The sequence below is a fragment of the Phasianus colchicus genome, chromosome 1, assembly GCF_987193195.1.
Source record: "Phasianus colchicus chromosome 1, bPhaCol1.hap1.1, whole genome shotgun sequence".
Lineage (NCBI taxonomy): Eukaryota > Metazoa > Chordata > Aves > Galliformes > Phasianidae > Phasianus > Phasianus colchicus.
The window spans coordinates 155,239,960-155,261,479 of NC_143436.1; the positions used below are offsets into that span (position 1 = coordinate 155,239,960).

General features: G+C 41.3%; 1 protein-coding gene across 3 annotated transcripts in view; it reads right to left on the bottom strand.

The window, feature by feature from the left end:
• Positions 1 to 13,616, bottom strand: part of SLAIN1 (SLAIN family member 1) — a 57,741-nt gene extending 44,125 nt beyond the window's left edge. For 2 of the 3 annotated variants that reach the window (XM_090130370.1, XM_031610020.2), the window contains exons 1-2: positions 12,729 to 13,616; positions 9,421 to 9,560 (exon numbers count right to left, since the gene is read on the bottom strand). In XM_090130370.1, the coding sequence (XP_089986496.1) occupies positions 9,421 to 9,560; positions 12,729 to 13,180 (592 nt within the window). In that variant the 5' untranslated portion in view covers positions 13,181 to 13,616. Of the gene's footprint in view, positions 1 to 9,420; positions 9,561 to 10,740; positions 10,858 to 12,728 lie in introns of all 3 variants that reach the window. The other variant, XM_090130378.1, reaches the window with a different exon arrangement.
• Between the last annotated feature and the right edge of the window lie 7,904 nt (positions 13,617 to 21,520).

Consider the following 21,520-nt stretch of genomic DNA (forward strand, 5'->3'; position numbering starts at 1 on the left):
TGACAGCATTCCTTTGGAAGTGTTGCTTTCAACTCATATAGTACAACAGCTGCTTTGTGGTCTTTTGAGTGTCTGTATCTTTGTACTGGCAGGTCTACAATTGTTAGTGTAATCGTATTTATCTTCCCATCAATTCAGTAAAGAAGCTAAGTCATTGCAAACACATCGCTGGACAGGCTCCATTTCTGCAGCTCTAGTTCTGGGAATTCAATAAAGGGCTGGAGGGGTCAGAATTAGAAAAGCCATTCCAGTAAAAAAAGAGAAGGAAAAAGGAAATCACATAAACTAAAGCTTTTCACAAATACGTAATAATTAGGGCAAACAAGTTCACCCAAAGTATGGACAAAATATTTAAGAGAACATGTTGAAAGTATTATTTCAGAAACTCCTTTAGCCTATTGATTGGAGTACAAGGAAAACAAAAAGGGCTATTGCATCATGGTTCAGAGAAGGTAATTTTTTTTTTTTCTCAGAACAGTAGCTGCATGTAAAATATAGTTAAATTATATTTCTTAAATTTAAAATTCTAGTAGCATACGCAATTCTTATTTGTTCTGTACACTTTCTTTCAAATGGAGCTCTCTGCCTTCAGCTGTGGTAAGGATAACATGTAAGGAATCTGTTCTGAAAGCAACTCATAGAAGAACAACCTCACTTCCTTCTCTTAGCAGTGCTGGATATTAATTACACATCAGGTGGAATCCAAATCTGTGAATCTATTGAGATATCACATCACAGTGAAAAAAATTAAATAATCATTAACCCCAACATAGAAGATATTGTAAAATATGATTTTCTATTTATAAAATACCAAAGAAAAAGAATATTAACAGGAGGGGAAATGACTGTTTACATGGGTGGATAGTAATAGGACAAGAGAGGATGGTCTTAAACTGAGACAGGGGAGGTTTAGGTTATAACTTAGGAGGAAGGTTTTCACTCAGAGGGTGATGGCATACTGGAACAGGTTGCCCAGAGAGGTTGTGGATGCCCCATCCCTGGAGGCATTCAAGGCCAAGCTGGATGTGGCTCTGGGCAGCCTGGTCTAGTGGTTGGCAACCCCGCACATAGCAGGGGAATTGAAACTAGATGATCATTGTGGTCCTTTTCAATCCAGGCCTATGATTCAATCAATTCTATGATTCTATGATAATCATGCAAAGCAGGATAAATGACATAAAGATATTCAATATAGATACCATTGCCATTATTATTACTGTGATTAGGGTCAGGGCTTCTGTGATGATAGTTTTTAGCCTGGAGAGACTACTGTCTTCAGATTCCCCAGAGAAAGACTGTCTCCTCCTGCCACTATGGGAAGGGGGAGAGGAGGGGAGGGGAGGGGAGGGGAGGGGAGGGGAGGGGAGGGGAGGGGAGGGGAGGGGAGGGGAGGGGAGGGGAGGGGAGGGGAGGAGCATGCCTGACAGGGCACAAATGTGAAAAATGAAGAGTTCGAATTTACCAGTGAAGAATGTGATCCAATACTTCCAATATCTTGATTTACAGGAGAATTTTACCGTATTGCATTTTATTTATTTTATTTTATTCTGGTAACAAAATAAGAAAACAAATAAATGGTGTCTAAGCTATCAGCTCAACTTTACTTTAAAACAACCAATGTCCCATATCTGATTTCTATAATATCTCATAGTCAAACATTCCACAAAATAAAATAATCAAGAGCATGCTGAAGTCCTTTGTTTTTTGGTTTTTTTTTGTTTTTTTTGGTTTTTTTTTGCTTTTTTATGATTCTTTTAAATGAGTAGAAGTGTAATCTTAAAATTCAATACAACTGCTTTTTCAAACAAGAATAAACCAGGATTCAGCTTTTTCTTTTTTTCCAAGAAAAGCAACATTTTTGTCTTGCAGGAAGACTTACACTACATTTTTCCCTTGATCTTCTCAGAACCATGAAACTTAATTAAGTATGCAATTACAGGATCAATCCACATTCAAAGACTAAAAATGGCTTAGTGACCTCCCCCAGAAGTGAATATTCCAAAATAAAACACATTCTGTAATTATGACTTTTAAAAACATATCCAATTCTAGAAGTAATATTAAGGAAACAGCATCTCAGGAGAAGTTCATGAAAGAATCATATAAAACGCTCAGGAATTTCATTTTTATATGTTCATATTTAGCTTGGAGAAGAGAAGGTTCCAGGGAGACCTCACTGTGGCCTTCCAATACTTGGAAGGGAGCGAATGAACAGGAGTGGCAATGACTGTTTACGTGGGTGGATAGTGATAGGACAAGAGAGGGTGGTCTTAAACTGAGACAGGGGAGATTTAGGTTAGATATTTGGAGGAGTTTTTTCACTCAGAGTGTGGTGATGCACTGGAACAGGTTGCCCAAGGAGGTTGTGGATGCCCCATCCCTGGAGGCATTCAAGGCCAGGCTGGATGTGGCTCTGGGCAGCCTGGTCTAGTGGCTGGCGACCCTGCCCATGACAAGGGGGTTGAAAATAGATGATCATTATGATCCTTTTCAACCCAGGCCCTCCTGTGATAATATGACTCTATGTTTCCATCATTCAAACTAACTTACTCTGTCTTCCGAACAAAGACTATGAAGTAAATCCACAGAGCTTGACTTTAGGGCCAGTACTCTTCAACATTTTCATATATGCCTTGGATGCACAACTCAAATGCAATTGGAGCTTTTGGACAACACTCTCAGACATACAGATGAAATTTTGGATGGTCCTTTGTGGAACCAGGAGTTGGACTCATTGATTCCTGTGAGTCCTTTCAATATCAGTAGATCCTATTGACTCTATGACCTGTAAATGCCCATGCCTCACAAGTATTCAGATTACATTCTATTCTGTGTCAAAAAAGGTTTTATTGCATTTAAAAACAATTTTTTTTTTTGTTAAAAACACACAAAAACATTTGCACAAAGCCTTGGTAAAAACAAGTTATTCATCTAAATGTTGCGTTTCCAGAATATATGAATACAGATAGACTGGATGCAGAACATTTGCTGAAGTGAGCGCAATTGATTGACTTTTCTTCTAATATATTAAAACGTGAGGTCAACCACCAAGGTCAAACACTATACGTCATATATACAAGCCTATGGACTATATCCTAGGAATAAAGAGCTCTCAAACTTAGGAGTCATGGCATAGAAAAGTCTGAACAAAAGCTTCTTAAAAAGACACAATGCTATGAAGACAAGAAACAATGTGCTCATTGACAGCAGAAACAAAGAAATAAACAGTATTTTCATAAGGAAGTGATGCTACCTCTGCATACCACATGGGGGAGGCTCATCTACATAATGAAATTTTATTTCCTGTTCTCTTCTGCAGCTATAAAAAATGGGCAGTGAAAGAAAATGGAAATTAAAGAAAAAAGTTATAAAAATAATTTGGAGACTAACAAACAGTGAGAAAGATACATAGACTTTCAGGCCCAAAATGAAATGAGAGCTTCCAAAACAGCCCGCTTTGAAAAAATTCTCTTCCCCACAAAAAGATTATCCTCTGAGCAAAGTTCATCCTTGTCTATCAATAAAGCCTATCTTTCTTTTTAATTTCTATCTGGGAAGGCAGCAGTATGCCTTCCAGACAAAAACATTATTTAGTGTTCCACTGTATAATAGTAACTGTGCCTGTATTTTTAGCATAACTGTCAGGGTCAAAGCTACTACTACTGCTTTCACACATACGCTGCATTGCAGACTGAGCCTACACTGCAAACACAAACCACTCCTGTTTTAAATAAGGATTCTGAAATCCTCATGTAAAATTTGACAGTGTTCCTGGCTGTTAAACCTTTCAGGATGAACTGATAATCCTAGCTCAGTAGTGGGTGTGCATTAATAGAGCACTTCCACTCTAAAGTGGGATGGATATATTCTCAACAGAGATAATACGTAATATGACTTCCCTGACAATCTTTACATAAAAGGCTTTAGACTGCAAATTCTGCATCTTCTCATAATTGTAATGACAACTAGAAATCAGTTCTAAGAAAACATTTAATTACGAATGGCACAACAGCGAACTCCCAAATAAGAAATGAAAAATTCTTAAGAAGCATATCATATCTAACAGCCATACTACAAAGGCAAGAGATATCAGTGAAGTGAACAGACTGAACTGTCTGATCTTCTGTGCATTTTGTTGCCATAAAAATTTTCAACCAAACCCTCTACCTTGAAGTGCAGAGTAGAAATGTTCCAGTGCCGGAGAAAAATATTCTATGTGAAATGGAAGTACATGTTTCCAAGTAGAGTATCAAAAAACATTTTTTTTTTCCCAACTGAAGCATACAAATCATCTTCAGTAGCTGTGTTAGAAAATCCAGTGATATCAGCATTTGCAAAACCTCTGAGAACTTCTCAAAATTATGCCAGTGTTACAACATATTACTTCAAATAAATGAAATCTAATAGGAAATAATTCTTACGCATGTATATTTGTGTGCTCTGAGCACCAAACTTGTACTGTGGTAGAAGACTGCTATACATACTGTCCACTGTGATGTCATATTTCCTGAATGGAGCTCAGATGCAGAAAGGTACTACAGATACCCAGCAACTTTTCTTGCCAGAAACATACAGAGAGAAAATTTTGGATGTCAGGGGGAAGTTCTTCACAGAGAGAGAGGTAAGTGATGGAACAGGCTGTCCAGAGAGGTTGAGGATGCCCTGTCCCTGGAAGCATTCAAGGCCAGGTTGGATGGGGCCCTGGTCAGCCTGGTCTAGTATTAAATGTAGAGGTTGGTGGCCCTGCCTGCGGCAGGGGGGTTGGAGCTTGATGATCCTTAGGGTCCCTTCCAACCCAAGCTATTCCATGACTCATGCTATGAAATGAGTCAGGCTTGCCACTTCTTTCATTCCTTCAAGAGACTTAAAAATTGTTTTATTTGTGATGGAAACAGCAATCCTATTGTCTGCAGGCTTCAAGACATCATTTGCAGCTCCAGAAGGATTCCATGTAAAATTTTAATCTCTATTACATATGAAAAATAAGAATGAGAAAGCTCTGTGAGATCTTATTAATCCAGTCCTGATGGCCGTAACATGCACCTCTAACAAATCAATGTACATAAAATAAACAACACGCTGCCATGCAAAACAGCTGGATTCAGCTCAATTATCGACAATTTACAGTATTTCTTGTTTGCTTCAGCTGTTAACAGACCATGGTGTAAAAGTTCTTTATAACAGCAATTTTTAGTAGTTGATTAAATATATAGCATGTCTTAAATACGTCAAACTAAATGACTTCATGGCGAGTTCTTTGGAAGAGTAAAGAGAATTAGGAGAACAGGACAGAACCTGTCCTAGTTCTGTGTAAGACAGAAGCTTCATAACCAAGTAAAATATTCTGTCTGGGACCCTGCCAGCTACATTTTTTTTACAGATAAAAATCATTTAGTACTGCTAATTAATATCTAGGATCCAGTACAATAAAGGCTAAAATTTCACTGAGATTTTTAGGTTTTGTGAAATCATGAAATCAACAGGTGATCTATTTAACAAGATACTGTACTCATGTACAACATAATAGCATCCATCCTGAAGTATATTATTTATTTTAAGAAATGAAAAATAGCTTCATCTTAAGGCTATAAATTACTGCAGCCAACTGCAAAATTTCCAGACTTCTGCTGCCTACTCTTTTGAAACATCTGAAGCAGCTTTTGTGAATGAGAACTCAACTTCGATGATCTTTGTATCTAACCAATATTTCACATTCTCCAAGGAAGAGTAGTTTTCTTTCTGGAAGGCTGAATTGGATGAAATATGCTTTGAAGCCCTGCATAAAAGCTGAGCTCCTACAGCCTGACTCCTTGCTAAGCCTCTTAACTCCTCAGTATATCCATCTGGCTGCTCCACAGCAGTTTTTACAGAAGTGAAGCTACACAGTGTAGCTTCATCCAGGGTGTAAATCAACATCTTTTAATCAATTTCAGACAAGTTATACCAATCTGCAGCATCTAGGAAGTTTATATACTACATCTCTCTCTCCCCCACTGGGTTTTAAGCTGACATTTCACAACCAAAAATACAGAAGCTCCACTATACTTTTATGACTGTTAGGCGACTCTGTTGATTTGAATGAAACTAAAGAAATAAGACAGAAAGTAATAGCAACAAATGGACAAGGAACTGATTCTACACTAAATGGAGAATTGTTGTAAACAACAAAAACCATAAAGGTTTTGAACAAAAGATGACAGAAGAAGAACAAAGAGAAAGAATTGATTCAGGTCAGGTCATAAAGTAAAAACAAAGATCACCTCATCATTAGAACTGCCCCTGGAAAACAGGAAAAAATTCTAAGTAGAGACCTTACTATATGAGAGTCCATGTAAGGCATGGAATATCTGCCATAAGAGAACAGACTGAGAGCTGGGGCTGTTCAGCCTGGAGAAGAGAAGGTTCCAGGGAGACCTGATTGCGGCCTTTCAATATCTAAAGGGGGGGTTGTAAGAAAGAAGGGGATGGACATCTGCTGCGACAGAACAAAGGGAAACAATTTCAAACTAAAAGAAGGGAGATTTAAACTAGATATAATGAAGAAGATGTTTTATGATAAAGATGATGAGACATTGGAACAGGCTGCTCAGAGAGGTGGTGGATGCCCCATCCCCTGGAGACATCCAAGGTCAGGCAGATGGAGCACTAAGCAACCTGATGAAGCTGTAGATGCCCCTGTTCACAGCAGAGGAGTTGGGCTAGATGGCCTTTAAGGGTCCCTTCCAACTCAAATGATTCTGTGATATAACTCTCATCCTCCTTAAAGCTATCATGCTTAATCCACAGAAAAAGGACTTGTAATAAATCTAGTTCATTATAAACTAAACATACAAGTTAAGTAATGAGTGGTAGAACAGAGGCATGCAGAGAAGCTTGTCTAAGTTCTCACAGCACTTCACAGTAAAATCACCCACAGACCACCACTGAGCTTTATACCCCTAAAGATTTATTCCAAGATGAAATCTTCCACCCTGAAACACATAAAACAGATTTTTTTTTTTTTTCCACTAGAAAGGAAACAGGCACAGTAAAGTGAAGAAAAATAGCATCATTCAAGTGACTCTCCAACCTGGAACATCAAGTAGACATTTTATTATTTCATTGCCTAGGACTGCTTTGGCTTAAGTCTCCCACAAGACATTTAGGCTCGTTTTGAGCCATTCTAATGCTGGGAAATTTTATACAACAACTCAGCATTTTTATGAAAATCAAAATATATAACAAAATATATAACAAAATAAGGGAAACTTAAGCAGGAACAAATGAGCACAGATTTAAATATTGCTAAAAGAGAACATGAATTTGTTAAAATGCAGAAAAAAAGCCTCACAAAACTTTACTTTTTTGTTTCGCAGCTCTGCATTCTGTGTGCACTCATACATGCTGATCTGGGAGAGAAAAAACTGCTTTTACTGCTTCTCATTTCTGTCTGCACCACAGTGCTAAGAGAACTATGATAAACTGAGCTGGATTAATTTTTGGCTGATGAATCATTGACAAATTACTAATTGAATTCTACGTGTAAAACATCTCAGAAAGAACATACTGGTACATTACAAATGCTTTTTTTTAAACTACATGTTTAATATTTGTCTCGTACAAAGTGCTACAGTTGATTCTGTGCCTTATAGAAAAAGCATTACTAGCTTTCAAAATCACTCTAAAATACCGTTCCAAAGCCAACAGCTCAAGGGGGAAAATACTTTTCAACTTTTAAGTATAAAGTCTGAAAATTTAGCATTAGGAAAAAAAAGTGCCATTGTTAATTACAACAATTTTATCTTGCAGTAGTAACAGGAGTCCATTCCTTCCTTGAATATGGCTCTCATATCAACATAAAGCCTGGGAAATTCATGATGCCATCACAACTAAAGTGATCCATCATCAATGTCAGTCAGTGTATGTCACTCACTGTGACTTCTGCAGAGAGATTGTACAGATAATCATATAGTGATTTAAATCCAAAGTAATAAATTTGCCTTTCTAATGCTTTTATTGCCTATCAAATGTTAATTAATACCTTGTAAGGAAAAAATAGGTCACGTATTCCTCTGGCTGATTCCTGCATAAACATTATGGACTTAATTCAGTTGCCCATACCTATAAGTATAGAGTACACTCAGATACGCTTGGGAGGCCATGATACCCTCAAAAGAATAGCAGATGAGTCACAGAACCTAAGAAAGGTTTGCACCTTTCCTGAGTTGAAGCCAGATGTCAGATAGGGTAATTGAGGGCATCCTGAATGGCACTAAATGCCTACACGGGACAGTCTGAGTGGAACCTCTACACCAGTATTCAGTTCCAGGCTGGGAAACCCTACGCCATCTAAGTGTAGGGTATCTTCAGGTGTGACATATCTTCAGGTGACCAGATGCAAGTTGGGTTCCAAGCACCCATTATTGTCAGTGGACTCAACAGAGTTCCATTTAATTCTAAGATCAACACCTACACCACGTTCCCTGAGTAGCTCCCCAGGACTCCAGACAAAAATCCCACTGATTGCCAAACACAAGATTTCTAGCACACACTGCAAACACCTGAACACAGTTTGAATCCCAAGACAAATTCCACTCTACAGCTAAGTAGGATTATTACCAATATATGAACCTTGGTTTGGCTCACCTAACTGTAGGCAAATGAACTCAACTGCTTACTGCTACAGTAATTATTGTGTGATCTTTTACAGTCAAAGCAAAGAGAAAGATCCCTTCAGAGACTGATTCCATTAAATGCCTAATTTTGGATAAGACTAACCAGAACTTTATATATGCACCAAAGCACATATGTACATGTTCAACCACTCTTAATGAATGCTGTAGCTAAGTTACACAGCTAATGGCAGTACAAGCAGATGGCTGTATTTCCTTTTCCTGCCACCTTCCTGTTCATTTGTATTTTCTTATGTAGCGACTTATAAATATCAACACAGTGTTTTCTATCTTATTCACTCTCTTCAAAAACACTTATTACAGTGTTAATAGGATCCTAACTCACTGAAGAAAAAAAAAAAAAAAAGGAATGCATTGCATCTTGACAAGTTGGTTTTGCACATAACCAGAAGCACTGCTTTTCAAATCTCAATGCTGGATGAGTACTAAAGTTTGCATCAAAGTTTTCTTGCAAAGAGGTCCACAAATTCCTATTTTAAGCAATGTATAAAAAATACCATGTTGAAAATGCAAGAGTTATGAAGCAGAAGAAAAGAATAACAAAGAAGGAGAATACTTTAATACTTCAAAAAATTCATCATCATCAAAATAAATACTAACAATAGTTAGTGTTCAAGGAGTAGAGGAAGACTTGCAAGAAAAATTGCATGTTTGCCATTTTTGGAGCTTGCTGAACTGCAAAAGACACTGAAACACTAGGCCAAAAAAGCCAGCTTACTAGTAGAAAAAATTCAAAGAATAACATTACCTTGTTCCAGTCTAAAGCATAAGGAACGTTTTGCAGCCTCTATCTCAGGACTTGGATGATCCAGAACACGTCTGCACCACTGCAGGGGACTCAGTGATGTATCTTGAAGAGTGACAGTCTTGTTAGGCAAGACATACAACCTTAACCAAAATACACACAAATGTCAGCAAGAAATGCAATACTTAAGATTTTACATTTCCATTCTCAGTTTCCTCCCCCTTTGTAATTTTTAACAGTGCAAAGCTGCAATACAATATTCTGATAACAAGAGATATTCTGAAATAAATGAGTTTAAACTAGTTTTCTTCCCTCCTCAGCAAGCCAGGTGCTAAATTACAGATCTATAAGTCTAGAACTGCCAATCTAAGTTCAATGGGACCTTTCATTAAAATCCCGCATCTCATTATTAAGACTGTCAGAATTTCAGCAAAGTTCGAAGTTCAAATGCATTAGCTGCTGCACACGTTTAAAGATGTACACACAACAAAGAAGCTAATGGTTTTCCCTTTTCTATTTATCTTTACTGGGGATTAGATAATTTCAATATTTGATTTTGCATATAAATTGCAATTTCACTGTTACGCTTCGCATTTTAACCTATAATTTAATCAACTTGTCAGAACGCTGATGATAATACAAGTTGTACACAGTGCCTTCTCCTAGATGAAGCAAATGCTGTACAGCAGTCATACCTTTAAAGATTAGAAAACATTTGTAGAGATGTTTTCCATGTTGTTTTCCACCAGGAAAAAAAGCATGCAAGAAGAACTAGCATATATGCATTATTCTCATGCACTATGCTCAGACTACAGAAGGCAACTAATCAGAAGGCCAAGCACATTAAGAAGCCACGTATCAGAGTAGATTTCATGGGTAAATTCTTGAAGCTGGATTTGTGCTGCTGCTGCTGCCCTTGCAGATTAGCTCACCGGGGCAGGCATCAGCTCACCTGGGTGAACACAAATCTTCCCAGGAAATGAACTATTATTAGCTGCCCAAGATCGCTCTCAGCTTATCAGCCTCACCACTTCTGTTCAATGGGGATGCAGACAGTCTTAGATTTTCTGCATCAGCAAAATGCTCCACAGACTGCAGAGGGATTTAGTATCCAAATAGGGGGTACAAAAGGCAAGACAACAACAACAAACGGATTGAGCTCATCAGGTACACTGCTTTCAGCTTTTCACCTGTTGAGAGTTTTGGTTCACCAGCTACCCAAGCCAGAGTGTAATTCTTCTCCCATCTCTGCCCTGTATCTTTTCCTGTGTGGTAGGTAAATCAGTGTTCCCTGCCCAGCTCACAGTGAATCACTACCCTCACCTCAACTGGTATCTCTCCTGGCAGTCTCAGAGGAGTTCAACTATTGAATTTCTCTAAGGAGAAGACTAATTTTCCCTTGCTTCCTCCAGTGCCTGGCTACATATTTTAAAAATGATCCTGTGAAAAAAAAAAAAAAAAAGGGAAAAGGAAAAAACAGAAAGGCTTTGAGCTCTCCTGTTAATTTGCAGAAGCATTTCAAAAGCTACACATCCAAACGATAAATTCTCAATGATGAGACATGTAAAGAGCTGACAAAAAGATTTGACTTGTCTGCAATGATGCTAACCCTGTTTTGTTGTTGTTGTTGTTGTTGTTTTTACTGCAGTTAAAAAAAAAAAAAAGCTAAGGTCTAAAATTAGTTATCAACAACCAGGGCACACAATGGTCTTTGGCCTCCCAGATACCAGTTTGCTTTGAAGACTTGCATGACAAAAACCCCCAGGCAGCTGACATCATGCAGCTGACCATTAATGGACAAGGATGGAGATTCAGCCTTGAATGAAGAATGTGCAACAGCTAAAGCAGCTCCTGGCAGAATAAATAAGTTGCCAAATTCTTCTTGTAGAAACACGGCTGTGTGACATGTAGGCAAGTTCTTATCCTAATAAAGCATTTAGGAATGCTTCCTGGGGGCAAATCAAAAAGGACCCTGATCAAGATCATCACTCTGTTGAGGCACACAAAATAATGCTGACTTTGCAGTGCTCTGTGAAACATAAACAAAAAGGAATACTGGTTTGTTGAGGAGGACTGGGTCACACAAATCCTCAGTGGGAAGGAAAGTTGAATCATTGCTGCTCCTGTCACAAACCCTGGGTTATAGGACTGAAGCAAAATCAGGACTTATAGCCCCAGAAAAACGTTGCACAGACCAACAGTGCATACAGTGAAACCACACTAGCAACATGTCCATGCAATTTTTGGATGATTCTCAGCTGGAAGAAGCAATTGTCAAAAACTGAAGCACTGATTACCTTGTAGCGTGAACTAGATATAACCAACATTCAAGAAATATTTACGCTATTCAGATTAATTTTAAGATCTTTTTTTCTGCTACAGAAATAAGGATGTTTAAGTGCTTCTCAGCTGCACTACATTGTATTTTCAGCTCATCTAAACTTCCTATTCAAAAACTGCAATCATTAAAAAAACTATGTTGCTTTGACTGACACTTAAGACGGATATGTGAATACAGATAACGCAGATCATATTACTGAGACTGTGTGTTGTGTATGAACACAACTGAGCATCAATTATGCTCGATACGGTTATGCAGTATCATCTCCATAGTATTTCTGCAGTGTCTGGATAGTCCCTGAGATGTCTGCATGCTTTGCTGGGGCAAGCTGGAAAACACCAGACTTTATTTATTTACCGCTTCCAAGAAACCCCCACATTTTCTTTTCAAGGAATCCTTCTTCTAGGTCAATTTTCTCTTAGGCTTTATTAATTTGCTGTTCGTTGCTGCCTTACCTGATGCACCAGCACACCACCACGCGTCCTGGTGCTATGTGAAGACACGCAAACAACCCTTTAGGTCTATGTCTAGAAGACAAAAGCCCTCCCAAATCCCTTAGGATCTGCCACAATTGGACTGAGATTTTAGGATGGCGAGCGAGGCAGCGCTGCCCTGATAAAGGATTTCCCGAATCCCTTCCAATATTTTTAATTCCTTATGTAAAGCGGAGGCTGGAACTAGGCTGACACCACAAATCGGGGGAGCTGAGCATCCGCAGAAGGGAGAATGAAGAATGGGCATACGCAGGGAAGGGAGCCGAGGGATCAAGCACTGGGGGTCCCCACCGCACCACGTTAAAATAAAGGAAAAATAAAAGAAAACGCAGGATAAAGAGGCAGATGTAAGTTTAAGCAGCACGAGATCAAGTGGATTTGGGGGCTAATGCTAATAACGCCTTGAGCCAGCAGCCGGGAAGCTCGGCAGCCCCGCAGGGGGCTCGGGGACGGCCGCGGGGGCGATCCGCATGTACCATGTATCCTCGTCCTGGCCGCAGCATCCGTCCTCCAGCTCCAGCACTGCCACCTCGTCCAGCACCGTGGCAGCCCCCGCACCGCCGGCCTCCTGCCCGCCGCTGGCCGCCTTGAAGTAGGCGAGAGGCTCCTGCAGGCCGGGCGCGGCGCCGGGCAGCGGGCCGGGCACGCACGGCGCGGCCGGGGTCGGACCCGGAGCCGGACCCGGAGCCGGCCCGGAGGGGCTGGCGGGGCGCAGCGCGGCGGGGGCCGGCAGCGGGGCCAGCAGCAGGTGCGGGCTGGGCGGGCGGGCGGCGGCGGCGGCACGGCTGCGGAGCTGCTCGTTTTGCTTCTCCAGCTTGCGCACCAGCTCCTGCAGCTTCTTCACCTCCAGCTCGGCGCTCACGGCCGCGCCGGCGCCGCTCCCCTTCACCTCCGCCATCATCGCCGGTTTCAGCAAGGCGGCCTCCATCCTGCCGGCCCTTCGCTGCGCCGCCGCAGGGCAGCGCCCGGGCCCGCGGGCGCTGGGGAGGGAGCGCCGGGGACGAGAGTCGGGACCCTGCGCTGCCCTCCGCCGCCCGCTCCGCTCCGCCGCTGCTGCGCCTCCCGACAGCGGCGGGCAAGGCGCGGGCGGGCCCGGTTCCCTCCCACTCGGCAGCCGGAGCGGGGAGGGAACAAAGCCGGGGCCGCCGCCTGGCCTCTCGGCTCGGGGCCGCGCCGGGACGCCAAATGATGGGAGCCCGTAGGTGTCGAGGCGGTAATTATGCAGATTGCGGTGTGATTGGAAAGAGAGGCGCAGCGGAAGGCTCTGTCGTCGGGCCCGAAAGGAACGGATGCAGGCAGAAACGCCGTTTGTGGCTACGAGACGTGCTGATGCCTCAGGTCTTCTGATTCACAGCAGTGTGTTTTCAGAACAAGTGTCGTGACAAGAGCTGAGGGAGCTGGGGCTATTTACCTATTGAAGGAGGCTCAAGGGAGACCGCATCTCTCTCTACAACTGTCTCGAGGAGGTGGGGGTCTTTTCTCCGAAGCTACAGGCAATGGGACGAGAAGAAACGGCCTCAGGTTGCTCCAGAGGAGCTCTAGGCTGGATATTATGAAAAGGGGCTGTGAAGCATTGGGACAGGCTTCCCAGGGATGTAGTTGGGTCCCCATCCCTGGAAGTATTTAAAAGACATGTCGGTGTGGTGCTTAAGGGTGTGGTTGAGCAGCAGATGTGGCAGTGCTGGGTTAACGGCTGGTAACCTTAGAAGTTGGTAACCTTAGAATTCTTTTCCAACCCAAATAATTCTATGGGTGTATGATTTTTTAAGATGTGTTGGTGACAAAGGGAGACGGAACCATAAACAGTAGAAAACCACACAAAATTGTTGGAAAAGACCACTAAGATTGTCTAGTCCACCACTACCATGACCAACAAACCATGTCCGTCAGTGCCACATCTCCACGTTTCTTGAACACCTCCAGGGACCATGAGACCACCACCTCCCTGTGCAAGCTGTTCCAGTGCCTCATCATTCTTTCTGTGAAGAAATTCTTCCTAATATCCAACCTGAAGCTCCCCTGACACAACTTGAGGCCATTACCTCTCTTACTGTCATGAATTACCAAGCAGAACAAAATAAAACATAACAAAAACATAACAAAATTGTTACGTGGAGGAGAACCCTTGCGATGAAAAATGCTCCTCCCTCCCTCCTCCCTAATTGAAAGGTCCTTTAACACAGCCCAGATAAAGCAGATCATTTTGCTACCCTTCATTATCGTTCCTTGTCTAGCAGTGGAAGAAATCACTCATGCATCCTTTCTCCTCAGCAAGCAGGTGGAAAGAAGTTCAGCATCATACCCAAGGCAGCGCAATCATTTCACACCCAGGACTGCCCCTTGGGTTCATTTAATCAGGAGAAGACAGAGGCTGCCCTGAAGTTCTCTACAACTCTGATGTGATGCATGTGAATTGCCAGGTCAGCCACTGCTGGTAGCTGCTGGGGTCAATTGGTTGCTACCCAATTGCTGGGCACCAATCCTGGACAGAGCTGTAGCAATAGCAGTCACTGCCACCTGCAGCGTCAGAGGTTTCATATGTCAGGAGGTACAGGCACCAGTTCTCTACTCAAAGCATAAACAAACCAACCAGTTCTCAGAGTTTTCTCTTTTGTTCATAGTCTTAGGAGGGAAACTTTCTTCTGCACATGCACAGGACCACAGCACTATTACTTGTTAATCTTTTAAGCACTTACACTGTGATAGTGTAAGGATAACAGCTAGTACTACAAGAGTGGCTGTAAAAGATAAAGCAGGGAACAAAGCACTGACGTACTGATTTTTATTTTATCACCAAAGAGAATAAATATAGCCCCTAGCATAACCTAGATTGAACCCGACAGTGCTTAATCCAAAAATTTTGTTTGATCTCCACCATCCATTTGGAAGAGTGAAGTGGAAAAATGTTGAATGTAAAAAACTGCTGGCCCCAATTCTGCCACGTGTCATCCATGTTGGTAGCATAATCCAGTTTTCACTACTACACATAGCCAATTGTTGAGTACCTGCTTCTGTTTCTGCTGCCAACATAAATGCTGCATACAGACACTTGTTGGGGCAGTACTCAGAGGAGGAAAAGCTGAGTGCTGAGTGCAGTGCCTTAGCCTTGGGCCAAACTTTTCAGGCAGCTCAGACAAGTTGATCACAAACAGAATAAGGTTCACTACATCTCATCCCTCTTCTTTGAGTAGGACAGCTTTGAATCTCATCTGTATCTTGCAAGAGCTCAAACTTGTGCACGCTTCAGCAACTATGCTCATAATCACTGTGTGAGACTGTCTTTTTTTCCAGCATTTCCTGGCTGAGTGGAGGTTAACCATCCATTTCACTGTATTGCTTTTGTTCCTGTATGTCAAATGTATGTCTAATAACTTTGCATGTGGTATTGGTAGATAGATGTGTGCTTTTAAGTCCTCTATCACCTTTGTGCTGGCATACTGTTCTAACCCTTCTGGCAAGAGGGTTAGAACATGATTAAAATTTTTGACCTGTTTGCTTTTCCTTAACTAATTATTTTCCTCCTAGTATTGATATTACTAAAAAAAATTGTTAACAAGCTCTACTCAGTGTCCCAACACTAGCTGATTAGTCTGGTCAACCAAGAACACATAAGCTCTTTACAAACAAAATAAAGACTTTATGATTCCATTCTTTTTTTTTTTTTTAAGTTATTGATAAAATGTGCTTTACCTCCAATCTCACATCTTTGAATGCCCATCAAACCTGTTATTCCTAGACCTGAGAAATAGCGGTAGCAGAAAAGATGCTGATTTTGGCTACTTACATGGCCTACTGGAGTAGAAATTTATGAATCAGTATAGTTGTTGATAGGCTCCCAGTGCAGAGAACAAAGAAGCAGGAAAGCCTGCAGATCCCATCTGCTCTTCTCTGATAATAAGCCTGTTGCTTTATTCTGTAATAGCTGCAGGCTGGACCTGCCTTTCAGGCGAGCCAGTAAAGAATTAATTGCAGTAATCCAGTCTGAGCTACACAAAGGATGTGTTACAATAAGGTCAGAGCACTGATGGTAACCTCCACGCCTGGTGAAATTTTGAAGAGCAGTTACAGTCCGAAAGATGTCTGTGAAAATAACTTTATAGAAATAGAGCCACCAACACAGAAGCAGCAGTCCATCTAACCAGTGACCAGTAACAAAGGCTGAGAGTAGGGAAAATATATCAGAAACAAGAAAACTATTGAGAAGTTCTCTTCAGCATTCTATAGTCAGTGGATTGGGACATCTGGACCATTTATTTTTTATAGCCACTAACGTGTAATATGTTTTGCTGAGACTCATTTTTAAACCATTTATCCATTAGGAACACCCTGTGGCAATTAGCACTGCAATTTAATTACGTATTGTAAGAAAAGCTACTTCCTATTATCTGCTTTAAATCTGCTGCCTAGTAATTTAATTGGGTGCCCCTTAGTTCTGTTTTTTCTAAGACAGAATGATTAATCACTCTCTATTCAGTTTTTCTTTATCATTCATGACTTATAAAACTCAGTTACTTCTCTTCCAAACTGACAAGCCCTCATTTATAGAGCCTTGCCCCCACAGAAGCCAGGCTGAACCTCTCATTCTTTCCTTCCATAACAAAAGCTGAATTTTCCAACCCACTGTTTCCTTTTTATTAGTAGTCTTTGTTTTCTTATTATTATGATGGCTTAGGAAAAGTTTGAAAATTTTCTTATAAATCCAAATATATTCAGTTAAAAAAAACAACTTCCCCAAAAACATATTGTTGCCTTTAGAAATATTCATACATTCATGAGCACACCTTGTCTTAAAAAAGCTATATAGAATCGCCTCCAATGTATCATACCAGATGCCTGCATATTTCATTATTTATTGTAATTGGTACAAATTGCACTGCTAGAAAAGTCAGCTTAACTGAAATATAGTTCCACAGAGCTGTTTTCATATTTATTCAGATTCAGCATCACAGCTGATGCTTCCGATTCATTTGGCACCAGGCATGCTCTGAGCAATAGGTTAAATGCATGTGAGAAGTTGAACAATGCTACATTTGACCCTCTGTAGAATTTTCATATGTACAGTCTGGTCCTAAAAATTTGTTATTGTTAGATTTATAAATTTGCTCAAAAGTAAGGAGTAGGTAAACATCTTCCTGGAGTTACAGGATTCTTCACTATCAATGCCTCTTGCAAACATTTTACCTTTTTAGTTGTTTCTTTCAATTTTCTCTTAATTGACTTCATTATTTCTATACAATTTCTTTTTCTAAACTACTATGATTCTTTCTGATCTTATGTTTTTTTTCCTTATTGAATTAATTTAAAACTCAACTACACTGCAATCACTACTAGCATGTATTTTCCATGGGATTAAGTCCAAAACTGCATCACTTTCTGTGAGACCAAGTTACCCCAGAAAAATCAGTAATTACAGTATCTAAAATATTGCCTATGTATCGAACATAGAGACAGTGCTAGTTTGTAGGTCCATCTAGATGGAACATGACACTTGTAGTTTAACTGAGTACTTTTTTGTTTTGACTCATCAGTTCCATATGAAATTACTCTGGCTTACAAATCCATCAACCCTTCCCTTACCTTATCAGCCATAGACAGAAAGCACTGACCTACATCAGTGCAGGTTGTTTCTTTCTTACAAGTTTCCATCAAAAACGACAGAAAAATAGCTGATCTCCAGGTGGCTAAAAAAACACAGCACACATTTTTGCCAACAATTCTGTTTTCAACTTGATTTGTCTTTATGGAACAGTGGATGTTGGCAGAGGAAAAATGCCTTCATGATGATATGAATGTACTGGGGCAGCTTTTCAGCAGAGTGGGGAAAAAATTACTATCCATATTCACAGCTCCATCACATGAATAACTAAGTGATTTTTACAACTTGAAAATTTAATAATGATAATGTAAAGTGGCTTAGAAGTTACCATGTTAAAAAACTGAACAGCAATATGCTCAGCACTGGTCATGTCACCAGTTTTTTTTGGGAAAAAATGATTTCAAAAACCCTCCAAGCCAGCACTAAACATGCTTTTTGAGAAAGCAGATCTAAGTGCAATGACACCGGAGTTGAATTAATGTCAAAAGAACATGGAAAATTTGCAGTTGTTTGGGAGGTTCTACTTGTATTAGCGTATGTGTATGTTGAACTCTTAGAAAAGGGAATGGTTTCAAAGAGTAACTGCTTGCACTATTATCCAAATTCAGTTCAATCATGCAGAAAATTTTGCTAAACATCCTGTCACAGTTTTATGATTTTTGGTTATCAGTATTCCACATCATAACATCATGTAATGCACTGGGGGTTTGACTGTGGATGCTCAAGTTCTGCGTGCCTGTCTGGAGGAGAACAACTACATTCCCCAGGGGGCTTTGTGGTCAGCAAGGAGATGTAACCCCCGGCAAGGTCATTTGATGTTCTTTTCTCCGTCTGCGCTTCTGTTGCAACCAGGCAACAACAGTTTCACTCAGATGTCACGTAAACTTTTTTACGCCTTGGATTTCAGTCATTTTCAGGGATCAACGAATAGTGATTCCTTCCTCATCACTCCCCTCTCCATGTCTCTTACTTTTCTCAGTTGCCTTCCTCTGCGATGGTGGTGGTTTTGAGGAGGACCCCTCGCCTGGATCTTCCTCTATTTCATCCGCTTCTTCTTCTTTCCGTTCTAGACATGAGGACACCTGCTTCCATTTCTGGCCTTCCACAGGGACAACTAACATTGATACTGGTGCCTCCTGTGATTGATCAAGATTGACTTGGAGGTTTCCCCTTTTGGTTCGGATCTCAGTTCAGAAACTCTCTCTCTCCACAATAATGTTATATAGAGCTCAGTAAGTACAAGCCAAGCCCCAGATAAGCCGTTCCTCCTCAGATCTTTCTGAGCTGTGCCATCTCTTACCCAAATGCTCGCTCAGTTCCTCAGGGTCCCACAGATGTTCAAGAGTAAAATCCCATGATACCGGGGGTCCCCACACTTCTAATCTCGTTCCTAACCCTCTCCATATTCCCTGCCACTCTACATTCACTGGTTTCAGGGAAAGCTTTCTCCACATAACGTGAAATATTATTGCAGAGAAAACATTCAGAGATAGTGACAGCACAGTACCCAAGCTTGCACCCTGAACATGCATAAGGAACTGAGAAGAGCACCTGGAAACCAGTCCAATCATCATACTGTCTGTTAGATTAGCCGGGATGTAGAGGAGCCAGAGAGTATCCAAAATGTGAGTCAAACCATGATAGTGCAAGGAAAAGCACGTGCTTTTCTCCGCGGTGAGCTGAGATGGCTGAGCCAGGGCCAGAGGGAGACAGGCAGACACTCCAGCCCTGTCCAGAGCTCCATCCCACTTCCTCTTCCTGCCAGGTCCTCAGGGGATGCTGCCCTCTCCCCTCCCATCAGGATACACAAAGCGCCCATAAAAGGCAGTAAATGGAACCAGAACATTAACTCGTTAACTCCCACTGGTCCACATGATGTTCTGATGGGGAATACTAACAACAACAAAAAAATTAATCTCAAAACCACAACACAACTGCACCACTCAGCTTAGTGTTATCTGTGTACTTGCTGAGTGTGTAGTCAATCCCAATGTCTATGTCATTGCAGAAGACATTAAAGAGTACTGGTCCTGAAAGAGACCCCTAGGGGACACCACTCATCACTGGCCTCCACATGGACACAGAGTAGCTGATCACAACCACATCACTTTTGTGATTTCTTTATGTCCTATCAGATGTGATCAGAAAAAAACCCTCACACTCAAAGCCCATTCTTGCATTATCTATAACTTATTCACGCACAAAGTCCATATTACATAAATATGATGTTGCAGCTGGAAAGATTACCATGGTGAAAATGGGAAAAGAAACAAACAGAGAAGGAGTGCTCACTTGTATCCAAAGATCTAAGTTCACAGGAAAAACTCCACAAAGGAACAATCTCCAGAGATCCTTTCTCAGTGGCAGTCAGCCCTTAAATGGGCTCTAGGAGAGCTACAGCCAGGCTCCACCCCTTCTGGTCACACAAACTGATTCCCCTTAACCTGTGCTCCGACGGCTGACTCAGTCCTTGCCTCAGGTGATCAATCAGTGGTTCAGGCCATGACTCAACAGTTACCATACAATAGCAAAGATACCTGAAGTAGAACTTCAGTATAGTTACAAAACCTAAATCAAACCATTTTTTTTTTCCAGAGCCTCTCTTCCATATGCTATACCACTTTTAAAATACTCGATAACTGTCTTGCAACAAATAATGAGACGAGCATTAAAATATTTACCATTCCTCCTAGGTCAGGGTAGTGACGTGTCAGTCTTTGTGACTGTGGTGGTTTTTCACCAGCACCATCACAGTGCTCTCTCACTCCTCCTCAAATAGATAGGTGAAGAAAATAGGATGAAAAAAAACTCATGGACCCAGATAAGAAGTGGGAGATCACTCACCACTTACCATAATGGGCAAAATAGAATTGGTGTGAGGGAAATTAATATAGCTTATTGCCTACTAATAACAAAAGTAGGGCAGTGAAAAACCAAAAGCAGATTAGAAACAGCTTCCTCACACCTCCTCCCCACAGGTGTCACAGGACATGGAGAATGGGAGCTGAGGTCAGTCCATAACACTTTGTTTCTATTCCTCCTTCGGTGTCACACTCTCCCTCTGCACAAATGACACATGCTGTGATTTCTGAACTGACCTTGTGTGAGTTTCCCCTACGCTGCAGCTCCACAAGGCTCCTCTCCTCAAGCTGCAGCTCTGGCTCGGGGCTGCTCCTGCAGGGTCTCTCCATAAGCTGTAGCTTCCTTTTGGAGCAGCTGGAGCTGACCCTGTTCTGATATGGAGCAGCTGCTGGGCTCTGCTCACAGAGACCACCCTTGTGGGCACCGTTACCAAATTCTCACCACATGAGCCTAGTACGTTCTGGAATACTTAATTTGTTCCACTATGCAGCCTCTGCCAGCCAAACCTCCAAGGCTGGCTGGACAAGAGCTGCACGGTAAACAGCCCTGAAACAATCTGTACACAAAATAAGTGTTGCTGTGGCAAAGGCATTTTGCAAGTGTGCTCACTGGACTGATGAAGGACTTTTGAATTATGGTTTCTTTTCAGCGATGTCTTTTCCTTGTGTTTGTTCAGATTTCTTCAGGAGAAACGAAGTCCCTCCTATCCCCACTTCACTGTTTCCTTTATGTTCCTACTGAGAAGATCTGATTCTGTGTTAGAAAGCTCAATTAAGAAACAAACAGAAAGTGGAGTTCCCAGAGCACGTG